The 25,162-nt window shown below is 44.3% G+C and overlaps 1 protein-coding gene across 2 annotated transcripts in view; it reads right to left on the bottom strand.

Moving 5' to 3' along the window:
* Positions 1-7,073: 7,073 nt before the first annotated feature.
* The window catches only part of GNG2 (G protein subunit gamma 2), a 77,660-nt gene continuing 59,571 nt past the window's right edge, over positions 7,074-25,162 (bottom strand). For both annotated transcript variants that reach the window (XM_088444165.1, XM_088444166.1), the window contains 2 exons: positions 19,413-19,528; positions 7,074-11,046 (listed from right to left, as the gene is read on the bottom strand). In XM_088444165.1, the coding sequence (XP_088300291.1) occupies positions 10,918-11,046; positions 19,413-19,499 (216 nt within the window). In that variant the 5' untranslated portion in view covers positions 19,500-19,528 and the 3' untranslated portion in view covers positions 7,074-10,917. The remainder of the gene's footprint in view (positions 11,047-19,412; positions 19,529-25,162) is intronic.

The following is a 25,162-nucleotide window of genomic DNA, read 5'->3' as shown; positions in this document are numbered from 1 at the left end:
GCTGTTCTCTCTAAAGTCTTCTCACTCACAGACACAACACTGGCACAGTGCTACCACGCATCCCTGGGAACACATGCAGCCGATAGTGCGTCTCTGTACAGACAAGTTATCCAACAAGCGCCGGGAGACGAGGAGGAGGGCGCGTACCCGCATGCTGCCGAGATTTGTAGTTTGGCGTAGGTTTAGGAGCTTATCACTACAGTGCATTGAGCCTCGCTCTAGGACTACAGAGACCATCATGCAACGAGAAGCCGGCTGTTTTCCTAACTTTATCAAACAATCAAACAGACAAATCAATCTAAAGTCAATCTAATAATGTGTGTTTTGTCCATCCCTGCATTGACTGACACCCCGTGGCGCTGTACATTAACTGGCGCCTCTCTGAAATGTTTGAGGGTTTTGGGTTAGGCTGCGGGGTCACAGTCACATGACTGCTGGGACCCGGAAGACACCGCTGGAGACACTGCAGCTGTTGGGAGCCGGTAAGTCACTGCTGGGCCACCAGGGAAATGTCGACATTCTAACAGGTAGACATTTCATCACATGATGAATGTCGACACAGCCAACGGCAACATTGTAACCATGTCGACATTCACATGCCGACATGATTGTTGAAGTTGACATTGTGACATATCATAGCCAACCCCTGCTATACACATAAGTAAGATTAATGCTGTGACACTTCATTGCAACACTGTATAACTACCAGCAGAGGGCGAGCTGCTGCATCCTACACACTAATGTCTATGATTTATTAGGTGCTCAGAGACGTGTCTGTTACAGAAAAGGACCAGCTTAAAATTCTTCGAGAGCAGCTGTACAGACTATGGTGTGCTTTGGAAATATCTGCATTCTAAAGAGCATCCTATGCATTCCAGGAAACTGCATTCTAAGAGGTCCCTGCAATGTAATCTTAACAAATTCTTAATTGAAAGGCAATAATTTCCATCCATGATTAAAGGTTTCCGGTCACCCTAAACCCCAGGTTCTCAAACAGTCCTCGGGACCCCAAGCAGTGCATGTTTTCCAAGTCTCCTCACAGAATCACGAGTGAAATAATTAGCTCCACCTGTGGCTCTTTTAAAAAAATGTGTCAGTGAGTAATGAATACACCTGTGCACCTGCTGGGTGACCTGGAAATTGTGACCTGTGTGGGGTCCTAAGGACAGAGATTGAGAACCACTGTCCTAGACAGATACACTTGTAGCACACCTCTCTACATCCTTTATGTACTGTACTGTACATATTCAGCAGTGCAGATCTCTATGGACCAACAATAGTTAGCAATCAACAATGGTTAACCCCTGATAGTAGATAGTTTTGCCATCGATCCAATGGTTATCTGCCATTGATGGTACAGATCTCCCAGGTGTTTTTTGTTTTTCTACTTGGCGCCGACAAACTGAACATAGCCCCAACTCTGATGCGCCCAGCAAAGCCCTGCCACCCACCTCTGATTGGCCCACTGCGTAATGGATCGATGGTTCACCTGCCTATGGTTTCACACCATCAACGTTAACCACCAATTTTACCATCGATGGTTAACCCACAGAATGGCATCACTGCATACCTTGCAACTGTCTTTGAAGTCAGGGCTTAAAGTGGTCCTATAGAGGTACTGAAACCAATCTACCCCACCCCCCTCAACACCCCCATGGCTACGATGATGCGATTCAGAATGAATCATGACATGACCAAACACTTTACTTTACAATTTAGATGTTTGGGGTAATCTTGGTACATCAGGTAGCAGAATAACACTTATCGCAAACATCGAGGCACATGCCCCAAAAAATAAGCACCACTCCAGTTACTGGCTCCAAGTAGTCGATAGAGGCGTTGTGCCAGGTTGGGTAGAGGATGCTGGCGCTCAGGATTCCGATGCTGGCATTGCGATTGGGTTAGAGTGCAGACAGCTACTGTTAAGTACCCTAAACCTAACCTGCCCTCCACACAGGCTAACGATAACCCACCCCCTAACCCAGTACTTACCATCAGTGGTTGGGATGCTGGTGTCGGATTCCGGTGCTGGCATTCTGAGCATTGGCATCCCAACAGCCGGGAACTTACCTACATCCCATTGTGCCATATCCCTGCTATGGGCATCCAATAACCACAGGCATAGAAGTTCCTACCATAGCTCAACACAGGTTTCAGTGACTTAATGAGAGTGTGGGGCAAGCATTTATTGGTCTTCAACCCGATAATTATAGTTTATTGGTGCTATTATTTATTGCCCAGATGTTTTATTACACACACGCAGGAACAGGGGGCGCTGATAGGAGCCCATCCCTGCGATGTGTGAAAGTAGAGAGATCGTATTAGCGAGTTTCTGGGGGTTGCCGCACTACTGAGCATGTGCGGCCTGCTGACTCACATGCCCGAGTGGTTATTGTTGGGGAGGGGTCCTACGGATCCTTCATCCGGTACTTTTTGCAGACTGTAGCAATGGGTTACAATTTCTAACTATATCTTCATATGGATTTGCTACCAGAGCCAAGCTCAATACTTCATGTTCTGTAGGGTTCTATGGGGACCACTTTTGCAGGTGAAAGCAGGGAACCCTGTGGATACATTTGAGGGATACCTATTATGTACGGGTGTCCCGCAAATAATAAGTTATAAATAGGTCCCTTAGTATGTGTGACTATATGTGTATATATATATATATATATATATATATATATATATATATATATATGCATATACAGTGCATCCGGAAAGTATTCACAACTCTTCACTTTTTCCACATATTGTTATGTTACAGCCTTATTCACTCTTTGATAAAGCCCCTATTCTGTGGAGCAAAACGCGTCAGAGGGAATTGTCTGTGGACCCGCTGGGATAAAGCTATATACCCACTTACCTTATCAGACGAGGAGAAACTGAGAAATTGGCTACAGTTCTTGGGGGTAGAGGCCGGGATCGAGACGCGGCCGGTGCTCCTTACATCTGCCGCTCACACACATTGCATCGGGTCTCTCCCTGAAGTGCGCCTCCCCCCTACTGCTAGTCCATCTGCATGCGTGCGGACTTCCAAGCCCTCCGGGGAGATCACCGTTTTTATCTTCCTGATGGTATGAAGTTCCACGGAGCTCAATTCTATATACTTTGATACTTACTGTTTCTATTGCTCGCTTGGACATTATCTACTATTAATATCATCTACAAAATGTGGATACGCCAATTATCCCTATTCCGAACTGATTGGGTTCTTTTATGACTGTATAGATTAGATCCACCTCTTTAAGTGTGTTTATTATTCACACAATAGACAGTCAGTTTTCCAAAGAGATCTATTGAATATATGTATCTGTTTTTTACTTATAATATGACCGGTCATTTAAGTTTGTTTGTTATGTATTTATATTAAATGTGTTTTTTTACCACTTATTTAGTGCATGATTCATTCCATACTGCTCACAAATTTGGCAGATTATAGCGCATAAATATAGATCCTTTAGTTTTCTCTTATTCCAAAATGGAATAAATTCATTTTTGTCCTCAAAATTCTACACACAAAACCCCATAATGACAACGTGTAAAAAGTTTTTTTGCGAGTTTTGCAAATTTATTTAAAAAAAAAAACTAAGAAATCACATGTACATAAGTATTCACAGCCTTTGCTCAATACTTTGTTGATGCACCTTTGGCAGCAATTACAGCCTCAAGTCTTTTTGAATATGATGCCACAAGCTTGGCACACCTATCTTTGGGCAGTTTCGCCCATTCCTCTTTGCAGCACCTCTCCAGCTCCATCAGGTTGGTTGGGAAGCGTCTGTACACAGCCATTTCCAGATCTCTCCAGAGATGTTCAATGGGATTCAAGTCTGGGCTCTGGCTGGGCCACTCAAGGACATTCACAGAGTTGTCCTGAAGCCACTCCTTTGATATCTTGGCTGTGTGCTTAGGGTCGTTGACCTGCTGAAAGCTGAAACGTCGGCCCATGCTGAGGTCAAGAGCGCTCTGGAGCAGGTTTTCATCCAGCATGTCTCTGTACATTGCTGCATTCATCTATCCCTCTATCCTGACTAGTCTCCCAGTTCCTGCCCCTGAACAACATCCCCACAGCCTGATGCTGCCACCACCATGCTTCACTGTAGGGATGGTATTGGCCTGGTGAGGAGCGGTGCCTGGTTTGCTCCAAACACGCCAAAGAGTTCAATCTGGCCACTCTAATATACAGGCCTGATTGGTGGATTACAGCAGAGATGGTTGTCCTTCTGGAAGGTTCTCTCTCCACAGAGGAATGCTGTAGCTCTGACAAATGACCATAGGGTTCTTGGTCACCTCCCTGACTAGGGCCCTTCTCCCATGATCTCTCAGTTTAGACGGCCGGCCAACTCTAGGAAGATTCCTGGTGGTACCGAACTTCGTTCAGTTAGGGATGACGGAGGCCACTGTGCTCATTGGGACCTTCAAAGCAGCAGATATTTCTCTGTACCCTTCCCCAGATTTGTGCCTCGAGACAATCCTGTCTTGGAGGTCTACAGACAATTCCTTGGACTTCATGCTTGGTTTGTGCTCTGACATGCACTGTCAAGTGTGGGACCTTATATAGACAGGTGTATGCCTTTCAAAATCATGTCCAATCAACTGAATTAACCACAGGTGGACTCCAATTAAGCTGTAGGAACATCTCAAGGATGATCAGTGGAAACAGGATGCACCCGAGCTTCATGGCAAAGGCCGTGAATACTTATGTACATGTGATTTCTTAGTTTTTGGTTTTATTTTAATAAAATGGCAAAAGTCTCAAAAAAAACTTCTTACACGTTGTCATTATGGCGTATTGTGTGTAGAATTTTGAGGACAAAAATTAATTTATTCCATTTTGGAATAAGACTATAACATAACAAAATGTGGAAATAGTGAAGCGTTGTGAAGACTTTCCGGATGCACTATACTACATGTACGCTATTTATATGTATGTACACTTTGTATATGTGTATAGACACAACGGTGTGATGTAACGATACACCGTGCGCCGTACAAACTGCACGACCCAGTGTACAAGGTGAAATATATCGGTTACATGCTCCATGAAAACACAGTTATCTGCACGGTCCGGGGAGCCGCTGTCTCTTGTCCTCAGGCACCCCGCCAGCGGCTGGTGCAATAAAGTTTTTTTTGTTTAATGCAAGTTGCAATGAACAAAAAGAACTTTATTGCAACAACTGCTGGCGGTGCCTGAAGATTTGTGACATCATGACGCATCACTGAAAGCCAGAGGAGCCGTGATGCGAAGAGGAGCAGGCGCAGCCAGAACAAATGCATGAGAAGGGCAACAGTATCAGTCAACTCCCTCCCTCACTGTGACGGAATGAAACCAGGAACCAGTTTGAAGTTAATCCAAAAGTTTATTGAAAACAACTACACAGTGTTTCACTTAGGAACTGGGATGCGAATGAGACAAACATCGTCAGCTAAACTCAAGTCCCTTGAAATGACAGAGATGAACAGTCCCCTTTCTCGCCTACAAGAGACGTCGAAATAAAGTAAAAAAAAATTATTTATAGTCAAGTGCGCAGAGTATAGTGTCAGTCACAAAGCCGGTTAGTTATTTGATCCTAGTTTTACTACACCCCTTTAAAGTTAGGAGTACCCCTATCCAACATAAAGGCAGCCATGTTGAAGGCCCTCAGTGATGTCACTGGTCCTTAGCAAATAGGCTGCATTATTAGGAATATTGGTTTAGTAAAAAAAATGCTACCTTCACAAAGAGCCACAGTGAGATCACTGGTTCCTATCGAATTGATGGGCATAAGCTGGTAAACATTGCTTCAAAGCCAGAAAACGGCATTGCAGGCCTCATAAGAAAATTTGTGGTGGGCGGTGGACAGAAGTACCGGCATTTTTTAGTGCTCCCCTCCACTCTAGGCCAATCGTGACCATACCCCAGTGATAAAAGTAGTTCCACCACTGTCTATGATGTTGGCGAACTTGCATCTTAAACCACCTGGCCAGAGTAATGAGTTCGCAAAATTGTTTGATGTTTGACTTTATTATTGATCGAACATAACATTTCCACCGCAAACCTTGTTAGAAATACACACAACTATCCTGTGTTTTATGCCAAACGTCTGAGATCTGCGGGTCGCGCATTTTTCGCACTGCGTCATTGGCAACCATGTTCAACGCCTACTGTTCTAGTTAAATTGTGTTTAAACTTTTTTTTTTTTTTTTTAAAGCTAAATAATATTGTTAATAAAATTAATGAACTTTTTTATTGTAATGGATCTGTGAGCACTGTTAAGTTTAAAGTTAGCAATAAAAGACGACAAAATATTACAAATTTCATGAGTTAGAAGAATATGCGCAAAGTTGCTGGCACGCGACTCAAACATGTTTAAACCAGTTCGACTTCCATTTTCAGAATTCAAACTGGCTGGAGAAAAAAAAAAAAAAAACCACAGGCGGTTCCAGCTTCTCTACAAGTATAAATAGTCGCCAGTAACTACCATGCCGCAGGATATCACACGTCAGATATGGCTTATGGGAATCACTGACTGACAAAGGGCTTTAGTTTTACCGAACATTTCCATTACCCAGGAGACAAACCACTAAGTGACGCTCTCTGCACTTTAAGGATAGTTTTGGTGCATTGGTTTTGACTCTGTGACTTTGCAGCTCTCTGTACAGCGCTCACAACATCAATAATGATATATATGCAATATGAATGCAAGATGAATAAGTATGGTTTGGTGAACTATATTTTAAGCATAATTGCTGAATTTGTGGGACTGCCCTTTGAGATATTATGGAGAGGGAGATACCAGATGGGTAGGGTCGCCACCTTATCCCTTCAGTAAGGGACATACTGTATATAAGTTACACGGAATGGGTATGAAATACCGGCGACTCTATAGCCTCCAGTTCAAATCCCGACAGCGACATCCCGATACCGGAAGACAGAGGTGGTAAGTATGCTATCCCTCCCCCTCCACCCCCCCAACCCTCCATTAGTGGTGCCTAACCCTAACCCCCCCCCCTCCCGTAGCCTAACCCTCCCCAGGGGTGCCTAACCATAAGTCCCACCAAGGGTACCTAAGCCTAACCCCCCCCCCCCCCACAGCTAAGACCTCAGAGGCCCCGCTTACCTTCGTTCATGCTGGCTGTCAGGATTTCGGCGTGGGGCTAAAGATAGACGTCTGGATTTTGAAACCTTTGTTTAGTTCCGGTTTGGGCCTCCAACGTTGCGATTCCGACGACCAGTACCCTGGCCGACGGTAATCTAACTAACTACCTCCCAAATTACACATATTCTGTGGCTGGCTGACTTCAAGTCTCCATTTCACCAGGTTTTAATCAGCCACAGGACTTGTGTAATTCACATGTGACCCTGCTACTAAATTCTGCAAATATCATCGTTTTGTAGTAAGAGGCGGGGGTCGTGTTAGCACCATTCCCGGGAAAAATCGAGTCCTCGCGGCCCTATCCTGTCCAGAAGTGGACGGGATGCAACCTGAATTACAGGAGTACCCTGGACAAGTTGCCCAAGTCTGCACTACACGGGCAAGATCCAATTATCTCGGGCATTTGAATATAGAATAAACATTATAATGCCTAGTAGGTTAATAGATGAAACAAAAAATGTACATTTAAAATACAGTATCTCAATGTGCACATCTGGTTTTAGCCAGAGCAGCCATCTGCCGCTGACAGCCAGCACAGGCAAGCAGATCCATTCCCTCTGCAACAATGGCCTATTACTAACATATAAAAGCTTGCTGTTTTTGTGCCCACAATTTTTTCTTTCCTGTCATTTGCATGGGATGTTTCCAAGGAAACACAAATGAGGAGAAAGGATGCAGTACCTCTTATTGCCTGAAGGTGGCAGGCAACTGATGACCATGGCTATGGCGAAGTGTCATTAACAAAACAGCTCACAGATCATTTATGGATTTGGTAGCAAGCAGCAGCCAGCGCCCAATGTTACTTGGACACACAGTAGCGTCATAAGCACGGGTGGGCCTCACTGCATATGAATAGGTTTGGTGATTAAATGAATGCTCATTTACTCCTAAATGCATTGTTAAGATGAGTCAAGAAAAATAAAGGCGGAGCAGTACAAGAAGGGGAACCCCGTTAACCTAGGTCGCCGTCAGGGGCTTGCGCATTACTAGATGTAAATACATAAGTGCATGTGACCTTAATGGGGGATTTTTATAGAAAAGATCGGGTGAATGCATTCTCTCAATACCCTGCAAGTTACAATGTGTGGTCTGTGCAATTCCTTATTTTAAAAGCTACCTATCTATTGCACCAAGGCAGATATAGTGAACTAGGCGGCCTACTTTCCCCACTCCCTGCCGGAGCAGAGGAAGCTGGAGGAAGTTACTAAGGTACTGTAATAAGTTTCAGAAGTTACCCTGAGCTAAATCACAGAAAAGTGGCAAAACGTTACTGGAAAAATCACGTAACATGGCTCAAAAGAAGGCAGCGTTTAATCTGCACGCTGCTAGATAAACATACTCTAGAACAAGCGTAGGCAACTCTTGGCACTAGTGCCACAAGATGGCACTTGAGGTTGTTTGGAGTGGCACCCGCAGGGGTCAGTTAGTCTCCTAGTACACGCACTGCTCCTCAACCCCCATCCTTCACAGAGGAGACCTTTGCGGCAGGCTACACTCTCGACAAACCCGAGAGAACCCAAACACGGCCTGCATACCCAGTGAAGCCTGGGCCTCTGGTGAGTGAACGCTGCCACAGTCAAAAAACTCTGAAGCAGCTCTTCTTCCCAGACTGCAAATTACTAACTTAAACTGAGCAAACTGGCTTAAAAAAAGGAACGGTAGGGGAAGACACTAACAATTCTAGTACCCATCTATTAACTTTGTAAATGTTTGTGTATGATGTATGGCAGTAGTTCCCCCGGAATTTCTGGCACCCGAAGAGGAAAAATGTTGCCTACCCCTGCTCAACAATGAGTAATACCATTTTCCGAATCCGGTGTTTAAAAATGTGCACCTACAGTATGTAAACATTCCAAATGTACACACACACACACACACACACACACAGACTGGCCAGAATGTAGCATTTCATCATCATTTCAGAAGGTTTGGTTATTTTAAATATGTAAATGATATTGGTTGTTGCACAATAGGTATACTATTTACAAATGGGAGTGATTAGACTCTTATGGAAATAAACTTACAATGTACAATGTATCCATCACTCTGCTAACAAGACAATGTTCTCTCAGATAAAAGCTTATATATCACCTGAGGCTCCAGAGACCTTCCACACTGTCAAAGAGAGGAGGAACTCCCCACCACCACAACAAAAAGAGACAATACGTAATATATTAGAGAAGGGAGAACCTCTTCAATTCTACACATGGAGTAGCTTTTATTGTAGTGTCTGGCATATATTATTACCAGTTGTCCTTATCACACCATTCAAGTTGAAGTACCCTGTAACTTGTGAGACTGTATTCATACGCAATAAAGTTCACTCCATCTGCAATCCACATCTCATTACCAGTGCCCTGCTGACTTTCACACAGAATAATTGCACCTGGATTTTTAGCTTGTCACCACCATATGCCATGAGAGTTTACTATGGGGGGGGGGGGGGTCGTGCAAAAGGGGACATTATTATGATATCACTATTTCTGGTCTTAAACAAATGTACCGTAAACATAGAACAGTGTCAGTGTCCCCAGCAAAGAACTCCAAATCACCGGCAACCAAATAAATGTAAATATTAAGGAGTTTGAAACATTCTGACCAGTCTAAGTATGCAAAAGCAAAATGAAAGATGGGTTAATCAAATTAAAACCTTAAAATTAAATCTGTTTAGGAGGAAAAAAAAATAATATATATATTTATATATATATTTTATTTTTTTATTTTTTATTTATTTTTTTTCTCTCTTTTGACAATGGCCAAATATATTTTTTTTTTCATCATGCAATTAAAAGAAACGAAAAAAATTATGAACACATTACGTTTTATGATAAAGATTTTCGTCTACAGACATGCAACTTCGCCACCTTCAATATCAGTAATGTGCAGCCGAACAGCCAGGAAAGGCATTATGGCAAAGGCTGTATGTACTCCAGCATCAAACCGGTTCACTTAGCTTATTCTACCAGGGCACACGTGGAAAGGATTTTATTTATTTCTATGCCAAAATGCCTTCAAATTAGTCAGGAAAAATAGATAGAAAAATGACAACACTAGACAACTTTCTTTGCAGAATCAAAAGCAAAGTTAAAAACATTAGAAATTGCATTAACATCCCCCCTCCCATTAAAACACAAGCCAAGTTTTATAGTGAACGGTGGCCCAAACACTGGCTAACTCCGCGGTACACACTGTTTATATTTCCTACAATCTCCATTGTGAAAACCATCTTTGTGCTAATCTAACGCAACAATGCACAATATCAAAATGTTACATAGAAACACCATTGCAATTTTTTTTCCTGCAGCTAGAAAATTACAATTTAATTTAACATTAAAATAATATCGAAAAACAGAAATAAAATTACACAATACATCCTTTAACATGTTATGCAAACAAAGATATAAAGAAACAAAAAAAATATTTTTTTCCCGCCATCTAAAATAATGGTTGTACAGAAAAAAAAAAAATAATAATAATAATTAAAAAAAAAAAAAAAAAACTATTTATAAGCAGGATCTGTAACCAAGAGGTGACACAAAGCTTTTATTACTTTACATGTTTTCTACAAGCTGGAATACACAACAAGTCTTGGTGCAAGCCAGCTTTTGTCTTATTCCGGCTAGACGCCATGTTTCCATAGACCTGCAACACAGCTTCCACCCATTATCTTTTGTTGTTATTATCCTGTTGTGTTTCTGCAGATCGCAAAAAGAGTTATTGTTGTTAAAAATTCCAAATCAGTGTTCGGGGAGCCTGACCGCACCGCAGACCAACTTCCACTTCACAGGATGGCGCAGAAAAACTTCTTCTCTCTAAAGGGGTTTTCTGAAGCAGGCACTGGGGTCAATAGCGGGTCCTCCTTAGAGTGAGCTTCGCAGTAGGCCATCAAATCTGCAGCGGCTTTAGATACCTTTAAAAAAAATATATATATATATATATACATATAAGAGGGGCGAGATCTAAATTGCAGTGTAAAAAATAAAGCTGTCCAGCAATTGTGGGTTACATATTATTATCATCATTATTTATTTAAATAGCGCCACATGTGTTCCGCAACGCCTTACAAAGTACATAAACAAATAGGTGACCAGCGACCTACAGTACAATACAATGCAGGACAAGGACATGGATAATATACATTGCTACATTAGCGACCATAACACCCAGATAAGCAACAGAGCATAAGCAGCCAAGTGTTCAGTGCCCTAGTGGGGAGTAAGAAGTAGATAAAATAAGGAGAATCACAAGAGGGTGGATACATACAGAAGCAACCAGTATTTACCCTGCATGCAAAAATAATAAATGTATAATCTGCATCACTTTCAGTGCAGCATGGCATACTTGCCTACACTACTGGAAGTCGCGGGAGGATCCCAATTTTTTGGGTAGCTCCCCGCACCACCCCTGGAAGTGTAGGTGGATCACCCGCAATCCTGCCCACTTCCTAGTGAAGCAGCCAGGATGGGGAGGTTTAATGGGGAATTTGCGGGGCTAAACGGCTCGCTGACTTTTCCGGGAGAGGGATGGGGCCTATCAATAAGATAAGGGTTATTAAAAAGTATAATGTGTAAATAAATACTCCCAGCACCACAAATGTGAGAAACACATTGCAGTGCCGCCAGATCACATTGTGCAACAGAGACACCCCAGCTCACATTATGCCACAATGTCCTTATGTTTGTGATGTAGATATGTGGGGGACGGACGGGGGGCAGTGCTATTGCTCTCTAGTGCGCATACACGATCTTAACGAATATCACTGGGAAGATAGCATGGCGGCCGAGGAGGGGGAACTGGATGCTGGCACAAGGTATGATGTGCAGCAGAGGGCGGGGAGTGGGGGGGGGCACTGCTCAGTGGAGGCGCACACAGGGCCCCCTCGGTAGTTGATTTGCCCGTGTGGCCGAATATCAAAAGTTCCGTGTGTACGGGGGAGAAAAGCCGGTTTCTGATATATCTGTTGAACTTAGCATGGGGCTGGCGCAAATGGCGATATTGAGGATGGTTGTGGCTGCAAGCATAAAATTAAAAGGTGGCACAGCTTCCCGCTTGTACACTTACAGATCCCCGCTTTAGCCCTAGGGACTCTGGCACCAGCAGACGGTAGTAAATCTGGCTTACATTGCTGCCCGCGACGACAGACACTGTGCGCATGACCCAGAATCAGCCCCTAAACACACATGAATCTTAGAACGATTCAGAATTAGCCACGCAGTGGCCTTTATTCGCTGTAATAACGTTTCTCAGCTAAGGTCCTTCCTGCACAGCAGGTTAATGCTCTGTCACAGGCGGTCTTACGGCAAGGTGATGGAACATTTTTCTGAGTATCGGGAAATGTCACTAGTAATCCGTTCTCCTGTCAGTCACTGCCCGTGCGCGGGACAGTGAGGAAAAGGGGGGAGATTGGGTGCCGAGGAGTAAAATGCTCATCTTCACAAATGGGGTTAAATGAAACAGGGACACCATAACAGCGCAAGAACAATATTAAGTTTACCATTAAATATTTACTGTGTGGATTCATCTCTATTAGCTCACTGCACTCCCCAAACTAACAGGGTACAATGTGCCGGACTGTGGACATCCAGATATTAATCCCCCAGGCTCCAGCCGTACCCAGAGCACTACCCATTTGGCTAACCCAGGCAGTGGGCCGGGGGGTGTCTCACAGCCCACACTCTCCCCAAATCTGGGGAGGAGCAGAAGCTGTCACCTCGCCCCCACACAAGAAGTGGAAGGGGCAGTGGCTTAGAAGTGTGGCCCTTGAGGGTCCTGTGCCAGCCTAGTCTGTGAGGGGTTATTATTATCCTATGACAGGAGCATTTTAATTGAAGTCACGTCAACTCATCTCTCACCTCACTGACCATCATCTGCAATTTCTTACTCGGGCTTAGGTGGAGGGTCCCTTAATAGAGTGTCAAGGAGGTGCAACTTAGCCTCACTTGAGAACTTATATCAAGTTATTGGGCTGTGTCTACATGTTATTATAAAGACTGAGCTGTGGAGATTAATACTAACTCTTAGTAACCCTCTAAGGGCCTGATTCAGAGTTGGGAATAGAGACAGAGGGCCTGATTCAGAACCGCTCGTAAGCGGCTGCTCGTTCGCTCTGAGCGATGTTTGCACAACTGCGCATGCGTATGGGTCATAATGCGCATGCGCAAACCAGTCACTGCGGTCGGAAATCGTGCGCTCGCAAAACAACGAGGGGCTGCTAATTTGATTGACAGAATGTGCCGTTTGTGGGTGGTCACGGGAAAGGTGCTTGAAAACGGGGGAGTGGAGATCCAAACGCAGGCGTGCCTAACGGTCAAAAGGGCGTTTAATGGGAGTGCATAATTAGTAAAGGAGCGTCACTTGGTTGTCTTTTAGCCTGAACTGCTCGCAAATCCTACCACTGCAAGCAGTTCTGATGCCTTTTGATGTTCCCGATTAATCTAATAAATACCGGAGATGACGTGTGATGCGTACGGCAAAGGGGCATCTTTACAAAATAGCGAGCGCATTTTTCGTTCGCTCGCTCAGACATACAGGCGTCAACAAACCGCAAAGAGCGAGCGCTCAATTTAAATAGCCGGCCCCTTTTTTGGAACGACCGTCCGCAAATAGCGTCCGGCTCTGAATCAGGCCCAGAGATAGCACTTAACTGTGTACCTGGACAAACCATGTTGCAATGCAAGGGGTGTAAAAACATTAAAAAAAAATTTGCATGTAGGGTAAATACTGGCTGCTTTTACATGTAGCCCACAAATTCTGCACAGCTTTATTATTACTCTACAATTTAGATATCAGTTTGGACACCTCCCTCCCAAATCTAAATCTCTCTGCACATTTTAAATCTGCCCGACCTGCAGTGCAGCATGGTTTCACCAAGATGATCAGTTGAGAGAGATATCTCACTCTGGGCATGATTCAGACCCGGTCGCAAGCGCTGAGCGCTCTCAACTGGGTCGATGGTGGCCCAGAGCGCAATCCGTCGCTCCGGGTCTCGCACCAAAGGGGGCGTGCTGTCGATGTTAAGTGACAGCACGCCCCCTTTGGTGGGCGGGCCGAGGGGTGGAAGCCCAGACCGAGGCGTTCCCATGAGAACAGCTACCATCTGGGGGCGGCCCCACTGACATCACAAGTGATATCAGTGGGAGAGCTTTCGGCTCTGTTTGAGCCGAAGGCTCTCTGGGGGAGACCCTACCACAAGGGTCTCGTCGCAAGCCTGATGGTACCATCGCGACCATCATCCTGGCCGCTCCATTAAAAAATTTAAAAAAGACGCCCTGTCAGAGCGTCAGGCTCTGAATCAGGGCCTCTATTCCAACTCTGAATCAGGCCCTAAGTACTGACTTAGGTTTGAATGCTAACATTATGCATGCAAGTTATAACAATAAAAATTTAGGGCCTTATCAAATGAGTTTTATTATTTCACAATGAGTGATAAAACCCGTTGCGTATGATAATGGTGCTCCAGCCAATCACCCTCCCAGCGGTCATCTGTTTAAAAATGACAGTTGGCAGCAGATTGGCTGGAGCACCATTTATATGACTCAACGAGGTTTATCACTTGGTAAATATGTCAACAATAGATTAAACCACCTGCAGCCCAGTCCACGCCCAGGAGCACCAAATCCCCAAAATTATGGGCGGTCCAAAAGTAGCGCTGTCCACAAATCAAGAAATGAGTGTCTCCCTTCCGTCGTATTTGAAGATATGATATTCTCAACAGGGAAAATAGAAATATAACAAGAAATATTATTCAAATACAGATGAAATTTCTGCAGAAACTGGTGGTAATGTCGTCAAGGCAACTCACCCCAAAGCAGTGAGATGCCTCCACATAAAGGTATCTTCTGTATATTCTTCTTTATCACTTAACAACCAGTCATGAAACACTGTGTATCCCCTTCTGGGTACAGACTCACCTGGGAACAGATGTAAGCATTCCCCAAAAGGTTTCTTTTATGTTGATTCCAGTGTACGCTTTGGGGTGAGTTGCCTTGACGACATTACCACCAGTTTCTGCAGAAATTTCATCTGTATTTGAATAATATTTCTTGTTATATTTCTTATTTTCCCTGTTGAGAATATCATATCTTCAAATACGACGGAAGGGAGACACATTTCTTGATTTGTGGACAGCGCTACTTTTGGACCACCCATAATTTTGTTTGTATAATTTGGTGATTTGGTGCTCCTGGGCGTGGACTGGGCTGCAGGTGGTTCAAATACGGCGGAAGGGAGACACACATACCTTGATTTGTGGACAGAGCTACTTTTGGAGCACCCATAATTTTGTTTGTATAATTTGGAGTTTTATCACTTGTTGTGAATGATAAAAATCAGTGATAAATGAGGCTCTGGAGTCTTTGGCTACAGATTTATTTATTTATTTATTTTTTTGGGGGGGGGGTATTTATTGAATATATTGTGCTGGTGACTACTATGTAATGTTCTAATTACTGATATTATAATACATTTGTAGTATGTTAATATACAGAACCTTTATACAGTATGTTTTTTTACGTTTGATTTCATGAGACTAGCTCTGTAACAAGCAGACTTTTTACACCCAGGCAGGGTTCTAGAACCATTCATACAGTGACATCTATTATTCAGTAGATCATGGAAGCTCCCAGCGTGTGCGCCAGTTGCACAGCTAAGCTACTGTGGTTTGTGTACTCTTCTCCCAGCTATTAAATAAAACATGCACTCCTTCCCTTGGCTTCCATGTTATATGGCATGACCAGCCCTGGATGAATGACAGCCTGATGCCTTGGAACTGTCCTCTATGTTACATCCACCATAATATGTCCGAGGTGCAAGTGACCTCACAAAGGGGGAGATCTATCAAGCCTTGGAGAGAGATAAAGTGGAGGAAGTTGCCCATATCAACCAAACAGCGCCTGCCATTTTATAGACTGTATTAGATAAATGACAGAGGCTAATTGGTTGCTATGGGCAAATTCTCCACTTTGTGTCTCTCTAAGGTTTGATACATCTCACTTACAATCAATACCAACCTACTGCCCAATTTAGGAAAGAGGGTCTCCTGCTCCCTACGGACATTTCCAACAGTCCCACGGTCTGTCCTGCAGTGGTACCTGTTGAAGGTACAGTATATATATATATATATATGGTAAGATATACAGAGCAGCAGTGAATGGGTACCACGCACACTCAATGAATGGGTGTTTAGAGGGGTGAGGAAGGGACTAAGGGGCAAACTATCCTCATTGTGATGTAGCCACACCCCATCATCATGGCACTATGCCCCTTACAAAATCCAATTCCAGCTTCAGCTTGGAAACCAGATGAATAATAGTTCACCAAATCTCAGTAGACTATGGGAGAGAGATATCGAGCCATGGAGAGAGATTGGTCTTGTTGCCCAAAGCAACTTATAATAACTGTCATTTATCGAACACAGTCTATGAAATGGAAGAAGCTGAATCTCCGCTATCTCTCACCAAGGCTTGATAAATCTCCCAGTTTGTCACTTGACCCTTGCTTGCTTTTTGCGTTTGCTGCTACCAGTCTTAAGACAATGGTGGTCAAAACCAAAAGTGATATTACAGTGACATGGAGTTTGTCATGCTGCCTCCAGGAGAAAGCAAGATGGGTCCAGTAGGAACTAGTGATGGCCATCGGTGGATTAACCATTGATGGTCACCATTGGTAGCACCATTGGTGGTGGACCTCAATGGTATGTTTCATCCATCGATGGTCATCCCTGCTTTACAACTTGCCAGGTAGCGGGCCAATCAGAGAGTGAGGGCGGGGCTTCATGGGTCATGTCGAGGGTCTAAGCTAGAGAACCATTAGATTTCTACCATCGACGGCAAAACCATTGTAAGTTTATCATAGATGGTTGTTAGCCATCAATGGTTGATGGCCATCCCTAGTAGAAAACAATGGTACAGGGTTCAAGATCAGATAATCCATTAGACAATTTAGGCTTACACCAAGGACCCGATGACTACTGATGGACATGTAGCACACTAGCCCATTTTATTTTATCCGTTTCCTTGACAAACTGAATTGGGAGAATGGGCCCCGGACCAGTATCTTGCCTAGGACCCTTCACAATGGATCTTTATAAGGCTCCGACAGGGTCTTCAGCCATTACGAATACACTACTCACATGAACCAATTCTTACAACGGAGAAGAGGTAAATAATTTGTTATAGGCATCTTCGAAGCACAATAGCTCCAAGAGTTAAACAGACGTAATGACATTAATAGCTGTCAACACGGGAGCGGCAGGGGGTGTTGGCTTGTGAAGGAGGTAGCAGGGCTAATGACAATGAGCATCTTGATGTTTTAAATTATCCAAAATACATCTGCAATTTCCCATCTCTCACCGTTTGATGTGCTCACCTCCATTATTCATGGCTCCACGGGTGTAAGCGAAGCAGACACAGATAAGTCACACCACTCTGGAAATCACATTGTGCATTACAATCCGTTGATGACGGAATGCTCATCTGGATTTTTTTTATTTCCGATACATACATTTTATTAACAAAGTGCAGACGGAAAAGCAAAATGTTACCTAATGCATCTATTAAGGAGGATTAGGAACGCAAAGAACTGACTGCTGTGACAGACTAGCGAGGTGCGGGGGGGCAAAGTTACCAAATCTATCATAAGCTATACACAAAGCAAGAGCCTGCCTCAGACCCAGTGCCCACGCCGATGCCGGATGCAATGGGTCATTTAGGATGCCATGTAATAGGCCTACACAAAACTCTTATGGACCAATAGAATAATGCTGCAGGCACAACTGTGCTGTAGCCATAGCAATCAGATATTACCTCTCATTGGCTAACTAGCACTAGAAAGATGAAGGGGGGTCTAGGATAAGCAGATTACAATCATAATTGATATAGGTGCACATGTGGCCCCAGAACAGTCAGCATGCAAAAGAATGATTGGTCCACTGAGGGGTTTCATGAATTAAAGGAACTAAAAAAAATTATTTGACGAAAGTATAATAAACCCAATACAACTCCTAGTGCTTTACATTCGCATCTGAAAAACCTCCCACCAAAATTCTAAACAAACTTAAGTCTACAGTAGTTTATAGAATGGAGGCTCTATGAACTATTCAACGCAATGAGTTCCAGATAGTCAGAGCTGCAAAGCTAAAAGCTCGACCCCCAAATGCAGTATGGGAGATTCTAGGTACTGCTGAGTCCTGCCAATCAAAGTAAGGCATTAGAATCTGCTATCAGCCCAATAGCCCCCCCAACATATAGGGACAGAAAGCAGTGCCCCCGATTCACCCAGTCCCTACCCTGATCCATCCAGACACGCCCACTTTCGGCCAAAACTCCACCTACTGCCATTTAAAGTCAGCCCCTTTTGAGGCCAATGAATTGGGAAAGGCGGGAGGTGTGCATAGTTACCTGGCAACTGCACAGACCCCCCCACCCACACTGTCATCCCTTGAAGTTGTTCTTCACAAATGTTTTATTACTTTGGGGGGGGGTAGATTCCTAGGCGCACGCTGCTGCGATCCCGCTGGGGTCGCACCGCAGAGACCTGAATGAGCCCCATACTAGGAGCAGATACTCCTTCAGCATATGAGCTCCGTTGTGAGAGAATAAGCGCCTGAGTTTGCAACCAGTTCTTGGACACCCCGTGACACTACGCAAGACACTCCACACAAGATGGTGCCACACCGCGCGTTTGCTTAGCCACCTCCCAATTGCAGCCCAATACATTTCCAATACACTTGTAAGACGGTGCATCTCAAGCGCACACACATAGCAGGACGCATGCGCTGTTCGACTTTAACTACTTAGATAATTGCACAATTGAAAAACACCATTAGTGCCCATCTCAGGCCCTTGGTGGGGTGAATGCTATATGAAAGTTAGTACTGTTGGATAGTTTTTGTAATGGACAGGCAAAAATATGCCTCTAATTGTCCAGTCTGTGGTAATTCGTGACAATTAGCAACTGTTCTAATGGGGGGTTATTAAGAGAGGAGGGGGCCCAAGTGCATTCCCGGACTGGTGCCCGCTCCTCTCTGTGCTTGCGCAGGTCACTGGGAAAATGGCGCGACTGCCATTTTCCTGGCGATTTCCCTACTATGCTATACTGCGGCGGCCATTTTCCAGGAGTTTTGTGCAGCGCTGCTACAGCAGACGTGGGACTTCGGAGAGGCAAGTATCAAAAATATGGGTGCAGGGTGTGCGATGTGGGCCCCCCATGGACCGCCTGTGTGCACTCATTATAGATAAGCCCCTGGTTCTAATGCATGTAACAGAATATACTGCAAACCTTTATTCGGTCAATGTTGGCCTCCATTTTCAGCTGTTCTACAAGCTTCCTGGCTTGTGCTATGTTGGCTGTGTTATTGCTGGCCATTAGGCTGCCGGCTCGGCTTCCAACGTGTGCTGGAAAACAAAGAAGGAATAAAGGAAGGTGATTAATTCACGAGATGCATACTGTAATTAGCAGAAAGAGCACATTATTGGAAAGACACAGCTATAATTAGGATGTGCATTAGCAAACTTGGCATAACGCCACTGGAGGTGTATCTGATATCAGTCATTGCCCAATACATTGTTAACAATTTGTGGGGTTTTTTTGTGTATTTTTTTTTTTTTTTTTAAACTGGAGCAAGATTTATGAACCTGCTCGTTCAGGAAAATAAAATATCGGTCCCTTCTTGCCGCCCCATCCCCCCCCCAGTCCTTGCTCATGGTGATCAGAACCACTGGCATATAGGATACGATAACACAGATGTGACCTTTCTAATTTTAGAAGTATTGATTTTATTTATTTATTTTTAAACTTACAAGAGTCAGTAGTATAGTAGAGAGCTGGGATACAATTATCGCCTTGATGAGGTGTTTTTGTACACAGAAAAATATTCCAAAAACCCTGTTACACTCACATGGCATAACTAATAAACAGCAATATAGGCGGGAGATGTATGCAACCAGGGCCGGCTCCAGGGGTCGGAGCACCCTGTGCCGGCCCTTAACAAGGCACCCTTATATCGCGTGCGGCGAAACCGCGTGCGACCGAAATTGGGGTCGTGGCCTAATTACCATAGGCCACGCCCCCTCCATGACGTTATTTGGAGGCGTGCCCGCATGGCACGCCTCCAAATAACGTCATGCTGGGGGTAAAGCCCAGCCCTCCGTCACTGGCTGGGCTTCCCCCAGCCCTCTCCCGTCAGTGAATGGATGCCGCGCGCATGTGTGCTGCATCCATTCACACTCCGGGGGTCTGGCACAGCTGTGGTGGTGGGGGTCCCCAACCTCCCAATTTGACCACCCGCGGGCCACTTCGGCCCACGGGTGGAACAGAGGGATAGTACTGTCCCGCTGAAATCGGGATGTTGGGGAGGGGTGCACCCTCTATGGGTGGCGCCCCTGTTTGTCCGCACTGGTCGAACACCCCTAGAGCCAGACTTTTTTTGGGGTGCTCTGCGCCCCGGACGTGAACCCATTAGTGTTAGGGACTGCTAGTGACAGAAAAGCCGTGACGAGGCCTAGCAGCTTCCCATATATTTGCAAATGCATGCAACCAATATCTCTGAAGTTCTGTTACCATATAGTGTTCATATATTGTTGCAAGTATAATTCAGTGTGCTGAGGAACAATAGGGGGTTAAACCTCCCTCCCTTTTCTGCCCCTAGAGCCGGCCCTGATACATACATACATATATATCTCCATTTCCCTGTACTGTCCTCTGAGCTAGCTCCCCTCATACTTAAACCCTCTGGTGCACCTCATATATGTACTACAGGGGTGTGTTACCCAATTAGGAAGGAGAGAGAGGAGGGGGCTAGGATGACCAGCCTCTCTTGCACCCCATGTCAGGAATCCTTGGCTAATAACATTGTATTATTTTATGGCCTTTTCGCTTATTTCCTGTAAAACAGCTCTCGCAAGACCACGTCTCCATTTACATTTTGTTTCTTAATTAATCAAATCAATCATTCTTTTTTACCTGATTGGTTGGCACCTTGGGGTCTATTCACTTAGCCTTGAAGAGAGAAAAAGTGGAGAGAGATAAAGTACTAATCAGCTTCTGTCATTTTTCAAACAGAGCCGATAACATGACAATTACGAGCTGAATGGTTGGTACTTTATCTCTTTCCAGGTGCTTTCCCTCTCTCCACTTTATCTCTCACCGAGCCTTAGCGAGTAGACCCCTTAATCTCTCTCCACGGCTTAGTACATCTACACCTTTGTCCCTTACAGGACAAATATAAAACACATTGCCCCCTCACACACAGAAAAAACAAACAAAAATCGCACACATTGGCCCCCACAGGAAAAAACCGACACACATGGATTCCCACAGGAAAAAAAATAAAAAAACACTTTGATTCCCCAGCCCCCCACAAAAAGATTTACCTGACCTGTCGCTAGCAGAGGAGGGAGAGGAGCTCCCAGTCCCTCAGCTGCGGGCTACACCGTCACCCACCAGTGGCTACAGATTTAGTCACTGAGTACTGTACGGGCGGGACTGCGAGGCAGCATGTGACTGCATGACCTATGATGTCACGCCTCCACGTCTCTGTAGGGCTCAACCGCAGACTATGTCTGAGCCAGCCGGAATGGCCCGGCGTTGCCCGGGCCTGAAGTTAGAAGTGGACGAACACTGGAGCAATAGAGGTGGTGCCCCCTCAGGACTGGCTCCTTTATTGCCTCTGGTAGTTCCACCCTTGAGCACTATTGCCAATAAAGAGAAATAAACCCATCTATGGAAAGGGATGTAGTTCATTTACCTGTGGATTTCATACCCAACCCCTATGGAATACTACTTTTCTGCCCCTGTGATGTCACTAGTACATCACAGGGGCACATTGCTAGGTTCATCCTATAGAGATGTAGCCTCTACCTTCAGCATATTATGGCCCTAAAACACATTATTAAATTGCATTCTATATAAAATAAAGGTTACATAAATTGGACGCAACACTGTAAAGGTTAGAGGAAAACACTAAATGAATACATTAGGACATTAGAATGAGTCAATTTATTAAAAAGAGGACCAGCTCTCCATGGAGCAATTGGCATTTAAAGTGTAATAAATTAGTTTTTTTCCCCCTTCCCAATACTTATTTATTAAATAAAAGCAGAAAGAAAAACCCAGCTTGAAATATATTGTGACAATACCCCCAATTAAAATGGGTCGACCTAGCTGCAGGCATAGCAGCACCCGTTAATAACCCCTACAGTTGTGCAGCGCTCTCTCCCAGTCAGCCCTCTACTAATTGCCAGCTGTCAGACTGAGGCTTGCCATTGTCTGGCACTGGTTCTGTGTGAGCCACAGATCAACACATTAGATCATTCAGCTCTTGAAATAACACATGGCCATATAATTTGCCCTGAATGGAGGAGAAGATCAGCATAAAATGTCCACCCCCCCTGTTTCTGTGAATCACAATGGCCTCCTTGCAAGAGGCAGCACCGCGACAACTACTGAAAGGATATTATGCTAATTCTTTGCTAGGTATAATGGGGGGGCTTAGTAAAGGGAATATAGCATGGGGGGTTTCCATTCAATGAATAATTATATAAGAGGTTATGCGTCGATAACAAAAATGGTGAATGGTCTTTCTTTGGGCTAAAGAGCTGGTAAACGAGCACCCATAGGCTACACACAATTCATTTGTACATGCCCACTCTTCTGGAACGTCTGCGAGATTTAGGGGTCTAGTTACTAAGCAGTGTTAGGAGACAGAGTGAAAAGTGATAAGGTGCCAACCAATCAGCTCCCAACTGTCATTTTTCAAACACAGCCTCTGAGATGACATAGGAGCTGATTGGCTGGTACCTTATCACTTTTCACTCTGTCTCCTAACAATGCTTAGTAACTAGACCTTTTGATCTTCCCAGTGAAGCAGGTGTTCCGAGGGGATCGATAGCGCCATTTGCTGGTCATTGAATCCTCATGGCCCCCAACCCTCAACGCGTTGCCTTGCGGCATTGAGCTGCGTGGGTGCGGCGGTCACAATTACATTCTACACTGCACCAAGATCCCACTCCCCACCCCACCAGTAACACCTGCCCACATAAATCTCCCAGAGGGCAATTTTATAATGTAGGTAACTATGACACTCTTCCCAATATACCCGACATAGTCAGATTTACCAATGAGAAAAACATTTTTTATCCCCATTACCACTGTAAAGCGCTGCGGAATGGGTGTGCGCTATATAAATAACGTGTTATAAATAAATAGCCACTGCTTCCCAGGAAGTTATTCAGGTCCGTAGCTCCTGCTGCCAAATAAATACAGTCGCCATATCCCTGATGCTCAATATTATTCTAAGTCATCAATATCATTCCTACACTAGCAGGAAAGATTCCACAGATGGCTGCCTTACTCAAAAAGGATAGTGATATTACAAAACGTAAGGCATCAGGATAATGACAATATAGTAAGGATAATGTCAGTTTATTAGGATAATGCACACTGGGGTAGAATATGTTAATTATAAAAGAATGAAGATCAGACAGATACAAAATGAACATATACCAAAAACACACACACACACACACAAAAAATAAATATACAAAGTACAAATCCAAACTCTAATAACATTCATAAACAAACTATAAAACCCATACACACCAATTCACAATAATACAAACATAGAATCAATGCACAAAGACAGCGGAGTACATTAGTGTGTCGACCTTTTGTCCCTGTCGACCTATTGACATCTGGTGTCTATCTAGACCAGGGGGTGGGGAACCTTTTTTCTGCCGAGGGCCATTTTGATATATATAACATTATTTGCGGGCCCGGTGCAGGCCACGCCCTCTCCGTGTGATGTCCAATGGGGACAGGACCACGATCGCCAGTGATTAACAGGAATGCCTGGAGCATCCTGAGGATGCTTCAGGGAGCTGTAAGGCCAGCGGTGTGACTGTCTGAAGCGTCCTAAGGACGCTCCAAGCGGCACTAGTGCATAGATTCTGTGGCTGCAGGGTGCCATTATAGGCACCCTGCTAGCCAGATGAGGCTAGCAGAAAAAAGCTCAGAGAGCCAGACCAAATGGCTCCGGGGGCCTTATACGGCCCCTGGGCCTGAGTTTCCCCTTCCCTGATCTAGACACTGTCTACCTTTTAACTGTCTGTTAATCTACACCCAATGCCACAGATTCATGTTACCATCTGAACAATACTTTTGGGAGACTGCGCAGATTAATAGCTTCCTACTGGCCAATGTCGACAGCACCAGCTTTTTACAAGAGGGGGCAAGGAAGCCGGGGAGACGAAGGACCCTAGGTGGCAAAGCCTCTCATTCTCTCATATTGTCTATTATTTACCATTGTCAGCAAATTATATAATGCTCTATACATATATGTGTTCCATTTAAATATACAGCATCAACTTCTAAGGTGTAGAATAAATTGTGACTTGAAGGATACTGCAGGGGAGACGGACTATAATGCACCAGGGAAAATAAGGCGAAAGAGGGGGAAGGGAGGGGGAGGGGAGGATAGCAAACACCTAACTGCATAGTAAGTGTAAATGCAAAGTCAAACAGCTCAGATTTTGAAAAGCTATAGTAACTTCCTTTGTATTTACGTCTCAATGTTGCAAGAAGCCTTTAATATTGGATGAACTGGTGTTCAAACCCCTGAGTGTGCAGGTCCCTCCGTCAGACTCCCGTTCCATTCACACAATGTGCTGGCTGCTGACTCATGGGTATAGACAAAGATATACAGTATGTAGCACTAAGTGCCAACACACCCACCTATGGGTATTTCAGCAAGCAGTTTAGCAAATGAAGTTCCAGAAGAAAATAAAAACATCAAAATTAAGTAAAAAAAAAAAAAAAAAAAAAATTAGAACAAAAATAGTCATCACTTACAATGCATATAGTCATTATAATGTAATACTATCAGCAACACCAGGCAGATTCCCTTACTACAGACTTCTAAGCATTACGTAGCTTTGCCTGGATAGGCGTACGCCATTTCAAGATGGCATTACCCTACAGTAATTAACTAGAATTTATTTATTTTATTTTTTTCAGACAGGCTCCCTCGCCTT

This window comes from Taudactylus pleione, unplaced genomic scaffold, assembly GCF_031769625.1.
Source record: "Taudactylus pleione unplaced genomic scaffold, aTauple2 ptg000350l, whole genome shotgun sequence".
NCBI lineage: Eukaryota > Metazoa > Chordata > Amphibia > Anura > Myobatrachidae > Taudactylus > Taudactylus pleione.
Note: the sequence above shows the minus strand (reverse complement) of the source record. Positions and strands in the feature narration are given on the sequence as shown.